General features: G+C 35.4%; 1 protein-coding gene across 1 annotated transcript; it reads right to left on the bottom strand.

Moving 5' to 3' along the window:
* Window positions 1–638: 638 nt before the first annotated feature.
* On the bottom strand, window positions 639–5,472 carry LOC144545119 (obtusifoliol 14-alpha demethylase-like). Its single transcript, XM_078293700.1, has 2 exons — window positions 4,965–5,472; window positions 639–1,793 (listed from the first exon to the last, which is right to left on the bottom strand). The coding sequence occupies exons 1-2, from the start codon at window positions 5,436–5,438 to the stop codon at window positions 813–815; spliced, it is 1,455 nt and encodes a 484-aa protein (XP_078149826.1). The 5' UTR covers window positions 5,439–5,472; the 3' UTR covers window positions 639–812.
* Between the last annotated feature and the right edge of the window lie 13,519 nt (window positions 5,473–18,991).

Below are 18,991 nucleotides of genomic sequence, written 5' to 3' on the forward strand. Positions count from 1 at the left end.
AGGTAGGCGACGGGGGCATTCAGATTTTCAAAGTGGTTTAATAAATAGTAAACAAATTTCAAAAAATGTAAAATTTGGTCTCCAAGCACATATTAATATGAAGAACAAGATCAATGGTTTGAATCGGTCATTTGGACTTTGAAACGGTGATTTATGATCCAATGCACAAGGATGCCTATGCATTGCAATGCACCATAGCCCATCTCTCTCTCTCTCTCTCTCTATATATATATATATATATAGAGGAGGGATCAAGTTACAACAAGTTAACACAACCATTTTCTACATTTTCAAAGTCCAAATTGTCGATCCAAACTATTAGATGTGATCTCTACAACAAAATGTGCTTAGAGACCAAATTTTACATTTTTTTGGAAATTTTTTAATATTTATTAAGATGGGTACAAAATTCAATGGTCTAAATTTGACTAGTTTTTGTACCCATTTTAATAAATAGTAAAAAAATTCCAAAAAATATAAAATTTGGTCTCCAAGCACATTTTATTGTAGAGATAACATTTAACGTTTGGATCGACGATTTGGACTTTAAAATTGTAGAAAATAATTGTGATAACTTGTTGTAACTCAAAAATTGTTGTAACTTGATCCCTCCTCATATATATATAGCTCAAACCGAGGAACTCGATAGATTTATTATATGATTGATATAATAAGATACATTTTACATTAGACATGGCAGAGGAACTACGAAAATACTTATAAAAAGAAAAAAATACGGAAGAAAATATATATAGTACAGAGTATAGATTACTCATCCAAATTATCAAACACACGTTCCATACCAGTAATTATCAGATAGATAGCTGCCTCCTCTTATAACGAACTAAGAGTTTATCTTTACCATTCCATTTGCCTTCAGGGAAAGGTGAGGCGAGGTCAAGCTCAAAATTCCTTAGTAGATAACTCCATATTGTCTTCAGGTTGATGTATGCGAATGCTTCACCTGGACATAGATGCCTCCCTCCTCCAAAGGATAAGTTAGAAAATGGCTGGCTAGCCATCTCCTTTTCTTCAATAGACAAGTAACGGTCGGGATCATACCTCTCTAGATCCTTGTATACATAGTCGAGGCGATTTGCTATAGTGGGAGGTGTAGCAACAATGTGGCCTTCTGGGATCAAATATTCTTTTCCTTCCTTCGTAGTTACAGTGAATGCTTTGCGACAGTATCGGGCGGTGATGATTGCAGAAGATCCGAGCCTGATAGCTTCTTTGATGCATCGATGCAACACATCCATCTCTCCGAGAATATCAAAATCTATCTTTGACCCGTGACGATGGAGCAACTCCTTTTGCTCCTCCAAAACTTTTGGAAAAAAAGCCTTATTTTGAAGAAGGTATGCCCCAGTCCACACTGCCGTCATTCCGGCACTATGCTTGCTGGCTAACAAAATCGAAGTTGATAAACCTACAACTTGCTCATTGGTGTTATAATTTCCATCTGTATACTCTGATTGTATTAAGGTTTGGAGAAGATCTTCTTCTGACCGAAGTGAGCTTTTTCGAGAGTTTATTATGTTCGAAAAAATATCGTTTAGCTTGGCTTTGGCCCTATCTCGGCGATAATGAGCAGGAATTGGGAAGTTAGGCCACAATAAGCTAATTGGACTCAGCCCACCGCCAAGATCACAAATGAGTGAGGAAACATCCTCGCTGAGGTTTTCTCTGACATTGTATCCGAACATACACCGAGCACACGACAAAGTGACTAGACATTGAAGCTCGTGCATTAAGTCTACAGTACCACAATCCTGCCACTTTGATAAGTAGTCCTACAAAAAGTCATGGATAGATTATTAGTCGTCAGGACAAACAATATAAGGTAAGAATTCTATAAGAGTGAATGGTAATAGGCATAGCGCATACTAGTCGTACTATGGATCATGGTTCTAAAACTCGGAATCGGAATCGCAATCGGAATCGGAATCGGAAACTTGACCATGGTATCGGATCGGAAACTCGGACTTTTTTGGCAAAATCTTGTTTTGTACTAAATTTGTGAAATAACCTACTCCAAAACTCATAATAATTATATTTGGAAGGGAAACAATCAAATTTATAGTGCAGTACTTATAAAATTAATATTTATCTAATTTAATAATTAAATATAATATTCATAAAATAATAAAAAATCTTGATAGATTCACAAAAGACAAATAAAATGTTTAATTTGAACTTTTACATTTTCATATTTTATTTTTGTATTCATTAGTTTATCTTTATAGAAATATTTTATTTCATAAACAATTAATATTTATTTTTCTTAAGTAAAAATGAAAAATAAATTAAATAAATTACTATTGTCAACAATTATATCCACCATTTACTTTATTTAAATAAAATAATAGTAAAATAAATCACTAATGATTTAATAATATAATCAATATTGAATTAAATAGGACAACATTTATTAATAGTAAATTTGGTATAAATGAAAATTGAGCATTGAGCACTGAATGTGACATTTTGTTTTTTTTTGAAAACTTGGTAGTAGCAGAATGTGACATTTTGTGCACCCGTATTCTGCTCCTTCATATTTTATAAACTATCTGGACTTGGTTTACCGTAAACTATGTGATGTCTTTAAAACAAAGCTGTACACCATACATACACCAAGTCTATTCACTATTTTATAAGAATTTAACCTTCTTCTTCTTCGTTCTAGTCGAGATTTCCCCAAATCATTTGTCCTGTGGTTGCTAAAAATCCAAAACTGGTCGGATTGAATCCCGAAACAATGTAATTTTGCTCTAGAAAGAAGAGAATTGAGTGAAAATTCGGTTAATTGTTTCAATTTAGCCTCAATTATTTGAGACCTCCAATTGAAATCGGCGCACGCAATTTCCTTTCTCCTCCGCCTTTCACTCAAATGGCACAGGTGCACAGACCCGAGAATCGCATAGACCCGATTTCCTCTTTCTCCTCTGCCTTGAATCGGCGCAGGTTAGTGAGATTGAAAATATTTTTTCTTTAAATCGGCTTGAATCTGTGTAACTCGGCGGGAAAATTGGAAAATCGGCCGATTCCGTCACTGTTCATCTGATTTTTTTGGAGAAAAACGCATAAACCCGAGAATCGGGCAAAAATCGGCCCGGTCCCGTCCGATTCCGAGTTGAATCGGCCGATTTTTTGAACTATGCTATGGATCAATATCTCCATTCTCAAAGTTCAAATGCAGATAATGTTGAACTGTTTAGATCGGTTGTTCGGACTTTGAAAATGAAAATATTGATCCATAGTATGGACCATGATGCGCTATGCATAATAGCATAGCTTCACTCATGCTATATTTCCAATCCAAAATATGCTACAGCTAGATTTCAACAATAATAAAATGATTTCTGATATGCTCATCTGATCTCAACCTGAGATCACGCTCACGTTTAATTGGTTTACTATAAAAAAATAATATAAACATGTCATTGAAGAGCATCTGCAACTAATCTCGCTCTGCCACGTCAGTCACATCTCTGTTTGAGTTGGTCGAGTGCTACCAATGAGGTCTATTACCGGTGCCCACTGGTTTTGACTGTTTATTGGTATGTACGGAACCTATAAATGCACTATATAGTATTTTCTTTTTTTGAGTTATCAGAAGGCATGATGGCATAGTGGAAGAAAGGCGACTAATTAAGAAATTGAGATTACTGTTGCTCTTGGTTTTTTTTCTAATTTTACTGGCAATTTAGTGCCTAATGACATAATTGAGGATAAATGGAGTCTAATTTAGTAAAATTAAGACCTAGAATTTACTTAATGTTTGATGCCATGCACAATTGAGGTTGCCAACATACAACACTGTATGCTCAGTTTTGACAATTGATATTTGTCAAGGCAAAATCTTATTGTACTATGGTCCTGTTGCACGGTTTAGTAAAAAGAGTTAAAAAAAAAGCCAAACTAAAGCAATACCATTTTTTGGTGGATTTCGTCACTATATATTTTCAAGGCACAATTCATGTAATAAATTCGCTGATATTGCATTGATTGATATTTGATCTAATGTAAATTTTGGGATAGTAGGTCAGTAGGAATTGAGGAGCTGTAAATATTCTTAAATTTATTTTAATACAAACGTTATAGGCTAGACCTTTAACCTTAAAAAAAATATTCATTTATATAACCAAATATTATTTTGGTGGGTGATTTTCATGTAATCCGTATTTAAACAACTAAAAGTTGAATTTGTTGCACTTTTTTATACATCTATATCCATGATATTTGTTTATTATAAAAATAATATATAGGTTCCAACAAGATTGATATTATCAATTAAAAAAAGGCATTTTCTTAACATTTTGTAATGGGATAGATATCCATTTGAGACTCAAAGCAACGACGACCAAATTAATTTTGATAGAAAAAAAATATATATATTATTTTTTTATTTCTAAAAGTTGCATCATGCGAACAGCTGGTCATCAGCATGTTCCACACCGAAAAATATGGAAATAATTTAATAAGACAGGCAGTGTCACTCATCAACAAGGCAGACAGCAAAAATTACATTTCTAATATTATTTTGACTGAAAGTATTGTTTTTGATGCAAAAAATGAATGACCAAAATACAGTGCCAATGTTTTTTTTTTTTTTTTTTTTTTAAAAGAGACGATCTTAATTCTTTTACTCAAATAAATTATAATAATATTGCTTACTTTTTTTCACCCGCGGAACGCAGGTACTGGTACATACTTGCCTTTCTGGTTAGGGTATTTTGGTCATTTTTAGAGACAATTGTATTAACTGCCGTTGTTGTATGTACAAACGAGTAACCTAGCTAGCTTACTGCATCAAATATGTTGTAATTAGAAATTAGTATCATGTGCCAGTTTTATATATGGAATTAGTATTGGGCAGTACTGAGAAATTTATTCCAGTTTCATCAACAAAGAGGAGAGAAAAATAAATAACATCTAATATACAAGTAGAAAACTGTATATACCTGAGCTTCCTCTAAAGTCTGACCGACATAATACCGCAGCTTCTGTGGGCTCAACCCTTTCTTTAGGAACTGGAATTGTTGTCGTCGTATTTCTGCCGGCGCTCCGTAAGCAACATTTTGTCCAAACATCGATACTACGAGCTTATTCAAGAGCACCCCTAGGCTAATCTCAGATTCAGGAGCTGTATAAAAGTGGCTTGATACCTCAGGCCCAATCAGCATTGTGACATTCTGGCCAAGCACTTTTATAGTGAACACGCTTCCATGTTTCTGGTAGTTTTTCTTTATAAGATTAAGAGGATCTTTTATCAACATAAATATCGCACCTACCAGTGGCCATGCCTTCTCCACTGGTGGCAAGGTTGGTTCCCTTTTCGAGTTGTATAGACCTAGGTTTAAGTTGCTCTTTAAAAGCTTTGTAAAGAAAAATGTTGCTAATATCAGAAAAAGGGCAGTCAAAAGGATGTAAGCCATGGTATATGGCAGGAGGTATAAGAGGAAATAATTTGATGGTGAATTAGTTCAAGAAGTGACTCTCTATATATAGCCAAATTTAGCAGGAAACATCCATTCCCAAATCTGCACGTTATTTATTTCTTTGATTCTTTTAATTACGGAAAATACTCAGGTCAACTATTTCTTTCTTTCTTCTTTAATGACGTTGCATACGTAGGAATTTGTAGAGAGTAATATAATAGGGTTATATCATTTGAAAGAAACCTATATAAAATTTTAGATACAACTTAAAAGAAGAATAGAGAAGTACGAATAAATTAGTCCTTCGGTCAAATTAAATTAAGAGATATTGAACATGATGTGTCATAATTAAGATGCCTTAAATCCAACTACATGTATGGAGTAGAGATTTAGACTTTTAGATTTTTACTTCTCTTATTTCTTTTTGAAATTCATTTTAAAATACAGATCTGAAAAATTTATTTATAATGATATAATTATCTCAGACATCAGTCTTATTTATTTTAAATGATAGTTTTATGAATATGAGCTTATAGTCTATTGTGTAAATTCTTGACATGTAATAAAGTGAACTCTATATTCTTTTGGCGGTCATTTTTATTAAAACCCTAAAAAAAAATAGTTTTTATCAATCTAACCATCATTCTGGTTTTTTTTTTTAAAAGTACCCAAACCGCTGGACATGGGGGCGGTTCACTATTCATAGCAGACTGCCTGACCATGGGGCGGTCCACTATGCATAGTGAACCGCCTGTGATAGGGGCGGTTTGCTACTCTATCAAGCCAATTATTGATTTGGAAGGTAAAACTTAGATTTTTTGAATTGACTTGTTTTATTGAATTGACCGATGTTACTGACGAGGTAATATTTTGGGGTAAAAAAATGCAAGTTACTGATGAGTATTTTGAGGTAATTTTTTGCTACTCTATCCACTATGCATATTGAATTGACGTGTTCTACTGTTTACTTTTGCCAAGAGAGAAAAAATGCATGACATTTCATTTCAGGATGAATCAAGATTTTTAATAGGTAGGCAAAATATTGAGACATAATTTTATAATTATTTTGAATATTAAGTATATATTTGTAATTTATTTATAATAAATTATAGAAGTAGGTGTCATATTTTGGGGGACAAAATTTAGATTGAGGTACAATTTTTTAATCTTATATATATTATTATATTTTTCCGTTGAAATATTTTTTACAAATAGAAAATTAAAAAAAATGTTAGGGAGGTTGCCTCAATTGGAACAATAATTTTGGCATCTGTTCTTGTCTTTATTGTTGGATATTTTGTATCTGTTCTTGTCTACTTTCTGTCTAGAAATCACAAAATAGTAATTTTTCTGCGAGGAGGGTTCAAATGCATCCAAATTTTTGTGCATCAAAATACACTATATCTTTCAAATCATTTTTCTCCGTTTTCAAAGTCCGAATAATAAATCCGAACCGTTAGATGCGATCTATATATTAAGATGTGCATGGAGATCAAATTTTACATTTTTTGGAATTGTTTTACTATTTATTAAGCCACTTTGAAAATCGCTGATTTTACATTTTCTGGACCATTGGATCAGCGATTTTCAAAGTGGCTTAATAAATAGTAAAAAAGTTCCAAAATATGTAAAATTTGGTCTCCAAACACATCTTAATATATAGATCACATCTAACGGTTCGGATTTACTATTCGGACTTTGAAAACGGAGAAAAATAATAGAATGCATTTAGGTGTACAAAAATTTGGGTGCATTTGAACCCTCCTCTTTTTCTGCTTGCAACACTAAATACTACGCGGTTAGAGAACAAAAATGTGTACATGAAATTATTAATATGTTTTTTTTTATATATATATTGAACACTAGATATCAAGTTGTATATTATATATACAACTAAATATGAAATTAACAGCAATATGTTTTTATATATATATATTGAACATTAGACGGCCATTTTTATTAATATTCCTAAAACAAATCAAAAATTTTAAAAATAACCCTGCTCACAATTTTTTTTAAAATATGCCCTGACCGCCTGGACTTTGGGCGGCCCAAAAACCCTGTGAGGCGCCAGCCCCTGGGGCGCCCCATAAGGCAAGTGAGGCGCCAGCCCCCAGGGCGCCCCATGGTGTTTTTTTTTTTATATAGATCTTACTATTTTGATTTGAAGAATTTTGTGAAAAAAAACAGATTAATCTGGACCGCACATCTTAATGGGTAATTTGACTAATCTGGACCGTCGGTTAAAGAATTTTCATGCAATTGACTTCTCTGAAAATAATGCAGCCCATGTTCAACCTAAATACCAGGAATTTAAAATTCATAAAATCCAAATACATTACTAAATAATACAGTACCGTCGAGTCCATAGAATAAGGTAACATAAAATTCATACAGCAACAACCAGTTCAAATACTACAACAACATAAAATACTACAACAACATACAATTGGGGTCTAAGCCTTACGAGATGAGGAGCTTGCTCCCTTTTTTTCCTCAGCCCGACGGACGCACGCAGGACACTCCCACGTAGTGAGACGAGCGTCATTCAGCGGATCTGCATGCGGGTCCATGCAATTGGGATGAACAGCTTTGCCACATTTATAACAGAAGAACATATCCACCATATCTCCCTTCAGCTCACATAAGCAGCACTGTCCCCATCCAGGTGGAGGGACCCTGTCCACCCAGCCTTCCATCAGCATTTTTTTAATTGATGGATCAAGAGTGCTCAGAAATTCTTCATTATTTTTGGGTGAAAACAATCTTTCCAAATTCCTCATCGCGTAGGCTTCAGCCGTCCAAAAATTATTAATGAGTGCTATTTTTGCTTCCCGTTCGGTTTCAGTTCTTCCTCTATTTTTTCCAACTTTGGGTGCCATTATAACTAGGGTTTCAAGTGACAGCAATTGATTAGGAAGGCTAATTATGTCCGTAATTAAATACTAACTGTACAGTAATCAACCACTAATTAGAAAATAATTAGAAAATATTTAAAAAATAATTGACATAAATATTTTAAAAATAATTAAAAGAAATATTTAAAAAATAATTACAAAAAATATTTACAAAATAATTAAAACAATATTTAAATTACCTCTAGCTGTAGTCGCCCAGAAAATCGCCCGAAATCGCCTTGAGCGCTTTCTCCCTTCTCTCTGCCTTTGAGGTGGGAGGTAGACTGATGTTGGAGTGAGAAGAGAGAGAGAAAAAAATGAATAAATAGGCATCCCTAGTGGACCGCCCGTGGCCCAGGCGGTCAGGACCCTAGCAAACCGCCCTTGTCACAGGCGGTCTGTTGGGAGCGTGGGTCGCAAATAGTGAAGAAATTGTAATTACTTGAATATAATTTTTTAGTTTGAATGTAAGTACTTGAAGTATACTGTTAAGCTTTTAATTATATTGTTGAACTTTAATTGTATTGTTGAACTTTAATTGTATTATTTTACTTTAATTGTATTGTTAAACTGTGTTATAATAAAGAAATGTAAAGTGCAAACAACATAATACCAACATGAACATAAAATAAAAAAACGTAATGTCAACATAATACAGCAGTCCCATAGTCAAAATACTACAGTCAGAAATATATCACAATAAACAAAAACTCTACAATCATCATCTTCGTCTCCTTCCGGATAGAGACAACCTAGGAGCCGCTATGCCCTTGCCATGCCTGTGCGGCTGCACGCGCCTCTGCGGACTCACATCTCGTAATGCATCCTCTCCCAAATCCTCCTCATCGTCTCCCATATCCTCATCCTTGTCCCCCGTATACATGTGCTGCGTACCTGTCCTGGCTGCCCATGGATCAAATCCAGCAGCTGACTCTGCATTGGCGGGCTGTGTACGCAGCTCCCATGGATCTTGCTCCCAGCTTGCAGGATACGTGGAAGGAGGCGGTGCGCCAAATAATGCAGAGACAAAGCCATCTGCAGTCTGAGATGAACTCCCACCAGCCTCAAAGTCATGCTCTATCTCCACTCCATATCGTGGTCTGTGGGAGCCATACGCCTCTGCATCTGTATCTGCCGGGTCCAGCTCATTTATGCTAAATATGGGATCGACATTCCAACGAGGTGCTCCATCCTAGATTAAAATAATGTTAGTTTTGCTACATACAACGAACTCTGCAACAAATAATGGTATAATTGGCGACTGACCGTGCCAAGCTCTACTGCAACTCCGTATTTATTTTTATAAGCATCCCATCCTTGGGTATTCAACACCCAGTCGTGGAACGCCCAACCTGAGTCATCACCTGCATAATTGGAAGTTAACTGAGTTAGAACGAACAATTCAACGAAAATAAGAATATTGTGTGTGTCGTACTTTTAATATTAACTTGTAATTACCTGCAGGAGCTTGCGGCATCTCATCGCCGTAGACAGGGACTCATTGATAATCTGGATTTCGCGGTGCAGACTTTATCTCCCACCAATTGATGTTCTCCCCAGCATCGCGCAGCATGCCAACGAGGCGGCCTTCAAAACCGTCTGTCTCCACGATTGGTGCAGTGTGCTCAACCAATTCAACCAATCGAACCAATTCGACCAATTCAAGCATCCAATAGAACCAATTTGAGCATCCAATCGAACCAATTCGACCAAACGAACCAATTTGACCAACCGAACCAATTCATGTCATTGCTGTTAGTTTGTAATAATCTAGAAGTCAATAATACGATAAGTTAATCATAAAGCTTTGTTCATGAATTGAATGTTTATTTATATATCATTTTGTTGCCTTGAGTATTATTGCATTTGTGGATCATTTCGAGTTCATGACTGAAATTGTGAAACTCCATAATATAGATAATATATACTCTTAAAAGGTCACTGACCAAGGTAATTAGCAGGAACACTAATTACCGCTATAAGGTTAGTATGTGGATTAAAAGATGGTTAAGTTTTACAAACCACCTGACACGAGATGTCATTTTAATCACATAGATACATGTTCTAGGAACATGGTATTTGACAGACCCCGAATGAAACATTAAATAGAATTGTGTTCGTGTCATTTATGTTTTCATTCAGTGTCAAAGTTCTACAGTATAAGGTATTTATCGTTCCCACTAAGAAATATATATGAGTGAGTGTTATCTAACGCTGTCCGTAAAAAGCAGCCATAACGGTAGCATTTCCATATGTATAACTTAGCTGAGGAAGTGATAGTCTACCAAGAATACTACTTGTCCCTCGTATCTCTATACGAGCTATAGCATCACTGGGCCCCTTGGTAGAGTTAGATTATATGCATGCAGTATAATTACAAGAGTAATTATATTTGATAATCTACTCAAGATCAAGAGAAGATACAGTTAACAAGGATGACACATATCTACCTTAAAACTGATCTGATAGCTATGAGACAGAAGAACTGACACAAGTAAATTGTTTACTGGATCGTGATATTGTACAGTACAGCATCATCTGTGTAATTGGATGGTCATGATGTGTTGCCAGATGCCACCCATGACTAACAGAAGTTAAAACAGTTTTAACTCTGTTTACCAACATAACACAGATCCTATTGGGTCACACCATATAGGAGCTACTCGGAGAATCTTACTGATTAATTATAAATTGATTATAATTAATATTAAGATGGTTATAATTAATTATACGTGATATAATTAAATTATAAATGTCATTTAGAATGACAAGCAGAAACAACGGTTAATTTATAAACGTACACGTTACGTTGTATAAAAGTTACCGAACAATAACCGAAAAGAAATATAATTGTACATGACAATTATATATATATGATTTGGAATTTTAATTGTTAATTATGGGTTTGAATTATGGATTTAAAAGCCCAAAATAATCAAAGCCTTAATTAAAATTAAAGGCCCAAAGTCAAAGCCCAAAATCAAAGCCCAACACTATTCATGCCTTAATGGGCCAAGGGCAAAATGGTATTTTTCCCTTGGTGCCGACTTCCCATGTGTTGACATGTGTCATGTGAGGTGGCAAGGGTATTTTGGTCATTTCACATGATAAAAGGATGAGGTGTCAAGGGCTTTTGGTAAATAGATTTGTTTTGAGGGGTATTTTGGTCTTTTGCAAACCTCCTCAAAAGTCTATAAATAGAGGGGTAGGGGTAGAGAGAAAGACTCACTAATTCACGTGTTAATCTGATTACTTCGTTAATCGGTTTTTCTCTCTTCCTTGATTTCGGTTATTTCGAGATTAGGAAATAATATATTTTGTGTAATCCTGCGGTTTAGCTTTTAAGCAAAACCGAGTTACTTCGGGACACAAATATATTTATTTCATCATTTTCTCGGTGAATAGTGTTTCTGCAGAATTTCGCAGTTTACGGTATTTCTGGCAGAAGAAATAAATCGCTCTCCGGTTAGTCCTGGTGGATAACCAATAGAGGTATCACACGTGTGATACTGCGAGTCGATTCCATCCCTGGTGAGGCTCTACTCGCTCGGTCTGCATTCCAACTGAGATTTGGAATCAAGGTATAAATTGTTATATTAATCTATTTAATTTGTAAATAGATTTAATGCTTTAGAAAATCAATTATGGAGTAGATCTGTAAATGAATTAAATGAGGTTTTGATGCCGAAGGAATACTGAAGGTGGACCGCCTTGGAAGGTTTCCTGACATACCTCGTTTAATTTTTAGCTTAACTTAACTGTAAATTTTTGTTTTACACACTTTTGCTGTTAAGCTAAATTAATGGGTTTGAACCGTTCCATAAGACCCAACAATTGCCACAATTCAAGCATCCAATCGAACCAATTCGACCAATTCAATCAATTCAACTAATTACTCACGGTTAATCCTAAACATCGAATCGAACCAAACCGAATCACATTACACCATTTAATCACATTAACCCAAACCCTAAATCATAATCGAATAAAAAAAAGAGAACTCACTTGTTCGATCGAGAGAGAAGCGAATCGAGGCGCGAGGCAGTGACGAGCGTGGTGCGAGGCAGCGAGGGGTCGGCCGGCAGGGCTTCCTTCTTCTCTTTTCCTCTTTTTTTTCGGGTTTTTTCGCGTGGAATGAAGGCAGAGAGGAGGGGGAAGAAGGGAGCTCACGGGTTAAAAACCTGGGCAGTGGGGCGCCCGTCCCTGGGGCGCTTCACATGGGATATGGGGCGCCAGTCCCTGTGGCGCCTCACTTGTGGTATGGGCCGCCACAGCCCGTGGCGCCTCACAGGGTGTTTTGGGCCGCCCTAGGCCCAGGCGGTCAGGGCATTTTTAAAAAAAAATTGGGACCAGGGGCATTTTTAAAATTTTAATTTTTTTTAGGGATATTAATAAAAATGGCCGAACATTAGATATCAAGTTGTATATATAATATACAACTAAATATGAAATCAACAGCTTTTCCGCAGCATTAGTCATTTTACGGTTACATTTCTTTTGGATTAGAAAATAAAAAATGTCGATATTTTGAGAACCATTTTACTTAAAAGAGAAATGAAAAGAAAACCATCAACTAATGCTGCGGAAAAGCAAATGTACCCGTAAACAATATTTTCCCCCAAAATATTACTCCTACTTCTATATTTTATTATAAATAAATTATAAATATATACTTAATATTCAAAATAATTATAAAATTATGTCTCAACATTTTGCCTACCTATTAAAAATCTTGATCTAGCCTGAAATGAAATGTCTTGCATTTTTTTCTTTCTTAGCAAAAGTAAACAGTAAAACACGTCAATTCAATGTGCATAGTGGATGGAGTAGCAAAAAATTACCTCATCAGTAACTTGTATTTTTTATATCCCAAAATATTACTTCATCAGTAACATCAGTCAATTCAAAACAAGTCAATTCAAAAAATCAAATTTTACCTTCCAAATCAATAATTGGCTTGATAGAGTAGCAAACCGCTCCTATCACAGGCGGTTTACTATGCATAGTGGACCGCCCCATGGTCAGGCGGTCTGCTATGAATAGTGAACCGCCCTCATGTCTAGCGGTTTGGGTACTTTTAAAAAAAATCAAAATGATGGTTAGATTGGTAAAAACTATTTTTTTTAGGGTTTTAATAAAAATGACCGTTCTTTTGGCTTGTTTTATTTTTCTTTATTTTGCATGGGGATCTGTGACCAGGCTTTGAAAGAAGAAAATTAACCTAATAGAAAGCTGAAGAACATGATGTTATATATAGACCAGCTCTAGATATAGGTTACTATTGCTCATTTTATGACCAATAGAAAAGCCTTTCATGTAGAGATTTTTTTTGTTTATAGAAAATATTAAAAAATAATAAAAAAAATATAGAAAGAGTGTATGTGATTCTTCATGAGTAGAAATATTTCTATGGGTGAAACCGATCTGAAAAAACACCCAATGTTAGCATTGGTATGGATTAAGAAAATAGATAGAATCTTTATATTATATCTAAATTTTAATATTTTCATGTTTTTCAAAAAAAGTTTTATATTTTAGTAAAGAAAATTAAAAACAAAATAGAAGTGTCTTAGTAACGGTGTCTTCCATACTCTTTCAGTTTCTCTTTCTTCATTTTTAATACTTTCTAAAAACAAAAAAAATCTCCTGCATGTATGCTATGCACATATATATCATTAATATGGTATTCATAGATAATGCGGTACATTAACCAATTCTAAGAACTTCATGGTCAGTATGAGCAATGAGAATTTTGATGGTCAAATCATGATTTGTCATTACTAAGTAATATAATTTTATTATTATTACTTTCTAACACGAACTGCATGCAGAACTGTATTTAATCAGTGCTACATCAGCTAGTTGAATAAAAAATGAATCAAAATAATGGAGATTTAACACAAGTGTTAGATAAATATAATATCTCCTCATGGGCCATGTAAATGAAGTATTTTATTTCACCGTTCAGTATAAGAAAAAGGAAAAATACAAAATTTAACAGAAAAGAAAAATAAAATAATGACCCCATAAAATGTAAAATCCTTACAACCAACACTGATATCTATTCTCAGGCAATATACCAGCACAACCTCTTTCAACTAAAAGAAAGAACATCAATCTAACCTATTTTATTAAAAGATTAGCAAAAAGATTGTAAAATATATTTGTGCCAAAGCAGAATTTTCTTTTCCAACCGAAACAGCATTTATTGACAATACCTACGTACATTGCCTCAATTTGACAACATCACAACACCAAGCAAAACTGAGCAACACTAGAAACCGAGTAGACCAAAGTGATTCCAGAGGCTCTCGCAGGGGATTGCAACTTCAATCTAACTGTATTTTACCAGTATTTTTTCTGACACTGATTACGCAATTCTTGCGAGGAGTGGCAAATATAACAGAAATTAAAAGCAGGTGACAAGAGGCACATCAATTACAAGCCTCCCAATAAGCAAACCCTCTGATCATGGTTCTAGAAATCGGCCAATTCAACTCGGAATCGGACCTGACCGGGCCGAGTTTTACCCGATTCTCGCGCCTGTGCGAGTTTCTCGGAAAAACTCGGATGAACAGTGCCGAGTCAGCCGAGTTTTGTCCGATTCTCGTAGGCTGAGTTGTGCTGAGGAGAAAAGAAGAGAAGAGATCGGCCGGCTGTGTTGCGCAGGGAAACAACCTGAGTCGCGCAGGGGTCAGAGCTGAGGAGAAGAGAAATCTCCATTGTCGCGCAGAGGTTAGTGCTGAGCTGAGTCGGAAGGGAAGAGAGAGTCGCGATGGGGGAATTGGTTTTTGAGTCGGAAGTGAAGACAGAAATGAAGACAGAAAGAGAGGAATTCATATCCTCTGAGATATCTCAAACTTTGCGTGACTTTATGGAAAATCCCAACCGTTTAACTACGTTCTGCACGAATCTCAAAGCACACATTATACTGACCCCCTACATCACCCCCGAATAGGCACCGGACACGTCGGTCACGCAAAAGTTGAGATATCTCAGAGGATACGCACTCGAAAGAGAGGGGTTTTATTCAACTTGGCCCCTGGATGGCGGAGAAATTGCAACAAAAGAGATGGATGAAAGACATGGACCTTTTTGCTTAGGGAACAGAGCTTTTTATTTTTGAGTAGTTAGCTTGTAGTGACTGCTTAATTTAGGGACTTACATGTTCGCAGTTAATCTAGACTTTTCTTTTCAATTACTGCTTTTTAAGTATTGTAATTTTTTTATCATGTAAACCCTTTATTACTTCAATCAAAGCACCTACGTGTTTTTTTTTTCTTATTTTTTGGCTACAAAAAAAGGCTTCTGCCAAAAATATCCGAGTTACCGATCCGATTCATCCGATTCTGACTCAGCAACCAAAAATCCAATTCCGATTCCGATTTCCGATTTCCGGAACCATGCCTTTGATTAAATTTCAAAACACAAATCCATATCATATCATCAAAGTTTCAACATTCACTTAGATCGTCTAGCATAATACAAGAAGTGAAGTTAATTTGTCTCAATTACAGGGAAGAAATCTACCTACTGTGAGTTTGATCTTAGCAATATTTTCATACGATTATGATTTATAGATCTCCTCTAGAGCTATTTCCCATACTGATCTTGATTTGGAAAAATCCTTCAGGCTCTCCTCTCATTACGTTTACTTCCCCCAAATCGTGATATTCCACCTGATCCTTTTAATCATATCCTTGTACTTCTTTGACTGGATTGGTCCAATAAACGGTAAGACAGATAAGTCATTAGCAACTTTGATAGTTTTGACTGGATTGGGCCGTTGGGGGATTAGACAGGGAATGCTAGTCCGGGGGATGGTATTGGTATAATTATCCAACATAATTATTTTCAAATAATTTTCCACATTTTCTTTCACATTAAAATAACTTTCCGATATTACAACATTTGTAGGATTTTGAAATTTTTTCGTTAAAACTAAATTGAACCGAAGGAGAAAATCATAATAAATTGAAGTCAACAACCTCAAAAACTGTCAAAGATTCCACGTCTATTGTTATATATCAAAATGCTATTTCCACTTGCTGAGGTTTATTAGTGGGATCAAGATTCCACGTCTATTGTTATAAAAATACTGACCACTTGCTCATATTATTTTTATATCAGTCAATCAAAATTGAATAGTTCATAGACATCGGAATAATTCATCAGTTTGATTGGTGCTATTTGAAATTCTTCTTGGCAATCAATTTTAATTTTTTTTATCAATTGTTTGTAGGACAGCCAAGTAATAATTATATTTGATTGTAGTACACCCAAAGATAACATTTATTTATTTTAAATGGATAAAAATGACAAAAAATGGATGCCATTTACTATGGGTAGAGTTCAAATAAAGTATTGTCTTTTGTTGAAAGGATATTTTGTTTCTGAATTGTAATATTCATGTTTAGTATAATGTATATATGTATAAATTCAAATATGTGATTTAAATTAATCAGCACTTAACAAAACAAAATATTTTAGTTGGAGGCAATGACATCAAATGAATGTAGGGCTGCTAATGAGTTGAGCTGGCTCGCGAATCAATGAGTTGAGCGGCTCAATATTTCATAACGAATCGAATTCGAAACTAAAAAAAAATCCAAACTCGACTCGGCTCAATTTTGTAAGAAAAAGCTCGGCTCGACTCATCTCATGTAAATTCTTGGCTCAATTCGATTCAGCTCGTGAGCTCGCGAGTCGGCTCAATTTTAAACTATTAACTAAATTTTATCAGCTCGGCTCAGTGAACTCTCCCTCTGGTTCATCTCAGTGAACTCTTCCATCGCGAGTTCGCGTCTATTGCTCAGTTCAGTTTTCTCTCTCTCTGGCTCTCTCCGTCTCTCTCTCTATGGCTCTCTCTCTGGCTGGAGCGGCTTGTGAACTCTCCCTATCTGGCTCTCTCCGTCTCTCTCAGTTCGATCTCTCTCTCACCTCGCTCCAGAAATCTCCGTCTCTCGCTCAGTTCTCTCTCGCTCCAGAAATCTATCGCTCAGTCACTGACAGTCATCTCAAAGGAGCGATTGAATTTTTGTGTGTTTTGTGTGGTCTACATACTGATTTCATGACGTCAACACTATTGTAGTGAAATTGTACTTTCTTGCTGTGAATTTCAAAGCTTACCAGAAAAGTAAAGAAGGCTTCAAAGCTTATGGTACATTTTTGGCTAATTTGTATAGTTTAGCTCTCTGAATTTATACATAGGAACTGTATTGTACATTAATGTATAACCTTTAGTTTTATCAAATTGATAAAGTTTCCCATCAAGCTTTATTCTATTTACCAGCATCTAATGATACACGACGTCTCGTACTAACCCTAAATTGCCCATTCCTAAACCAGTTACCCTTCAAGGTCTTGCCTCTTTATAGGTAGAAGATAATTGAATTCTTTAATTGACTATTCTTTCATGTTAAAGTCTGAAAATATTGAGTAAATCCAAGAGAAACTGCAAGCCAGAAGCTTTGACTACGTAAAATGCTCTTTTTCAATTTATTTTTACTAAATATTTAATTAATATGAGTTATTCTTGTAATTTGAGTTATTTCTAAAGCATATCTTTGTTAATTGAAGGTGAAGAAAAGCATGGTTCCGAAAATCGGCCAATTCCGAGTTGACTCGGACGAGTCGACTCGGAATCGGCGGTGTCCGGGCCGAGTTTTACCCGATTCTCGCACCTAGGCGAGTTTTTCAGCAAAACTCGGATGAACAGTGCTTGACTCGGCCGAGTTTTCCGATTTTCCGGCCGAGTCAAGCCGAGTTACACCGAGTTGAGCCGATTCAGGCCGAGTCACACTAACCTGGACCGAGTCGGCTGCGCTGTCGTAGGTCGAGCAATCGGCGCTGTCGTAGGTCAAGCAATCGGCTGCGCTGTGCTGTCCATTCGATTTTAATCGGAGTCCCATTCGATTTTAATCGGCGCTGTCCATTCGATTTCAATCGGCGCAAAAATTTCAGTTGGAGGAGTACGCACGCGGAGAAGGAAATGATAAAGGGGTAAAAGGGAAATGAGTACGCACGCGGAGAAGGAAATGAGAAAGGGGTAAAAGAGAAAATTACAATCCAACCCTCCTATTTTGATCTATAGTCATTACGTTGGATGAAACCAAAACTGCTCTGTTAAAATCTTTACGCTGTGGCCTGTGGCCAAAAATAAATTTAGAAAAATATTTCACAAAAAAATTATGGAAACGGAAACTGCTCTCTTAAATTGTCCCTAAAAAAATATATATAAAATTAGACATTCAGAAACAGAATTGAAAGAATTTTAGAGAGCAAATACATAATTTCTTAGTATGGAGTACAACCAGACTACAATTCGAGTAGTAGTCCAGAATTTTATAGCACATACAATTCATATGTTGGATATGAGGATGCTAATAATTCTTAATTTGACACTACATTAATGTCTTTATTTTTTGGCTCTATACAACAATAGCCCCATTCGTATTTTATTACAGAGGACGATGAGATGATCCAGCCAACTCGGCATAGCTTCTGGCAATAAAAGTATGTTTTATTTATAATGTTTGTAATACATATATAATCAGTGAATTATTTGAGTGTAATATTTTGTCTTAATTAACATAGTTTTTTTACAAATTATTTTTATCAATTTTTTCCTATTTTTTGGCTACAAAATAAAGG

The sequence above is a fragment of the Carex rostrata genome, chromosome 27, assembly GCF_964058835.1.
Source record: "Carex rostrata chromosome 27, lpCarRost1.2, whole genome shotgun sequence".
NCBI classification, from domain to species: Eukaryota; Viridiplantae; Streptophyta; class Magnoliopsida; order Poales; family Cyperaceae; genus Carex; species Carex rostrata.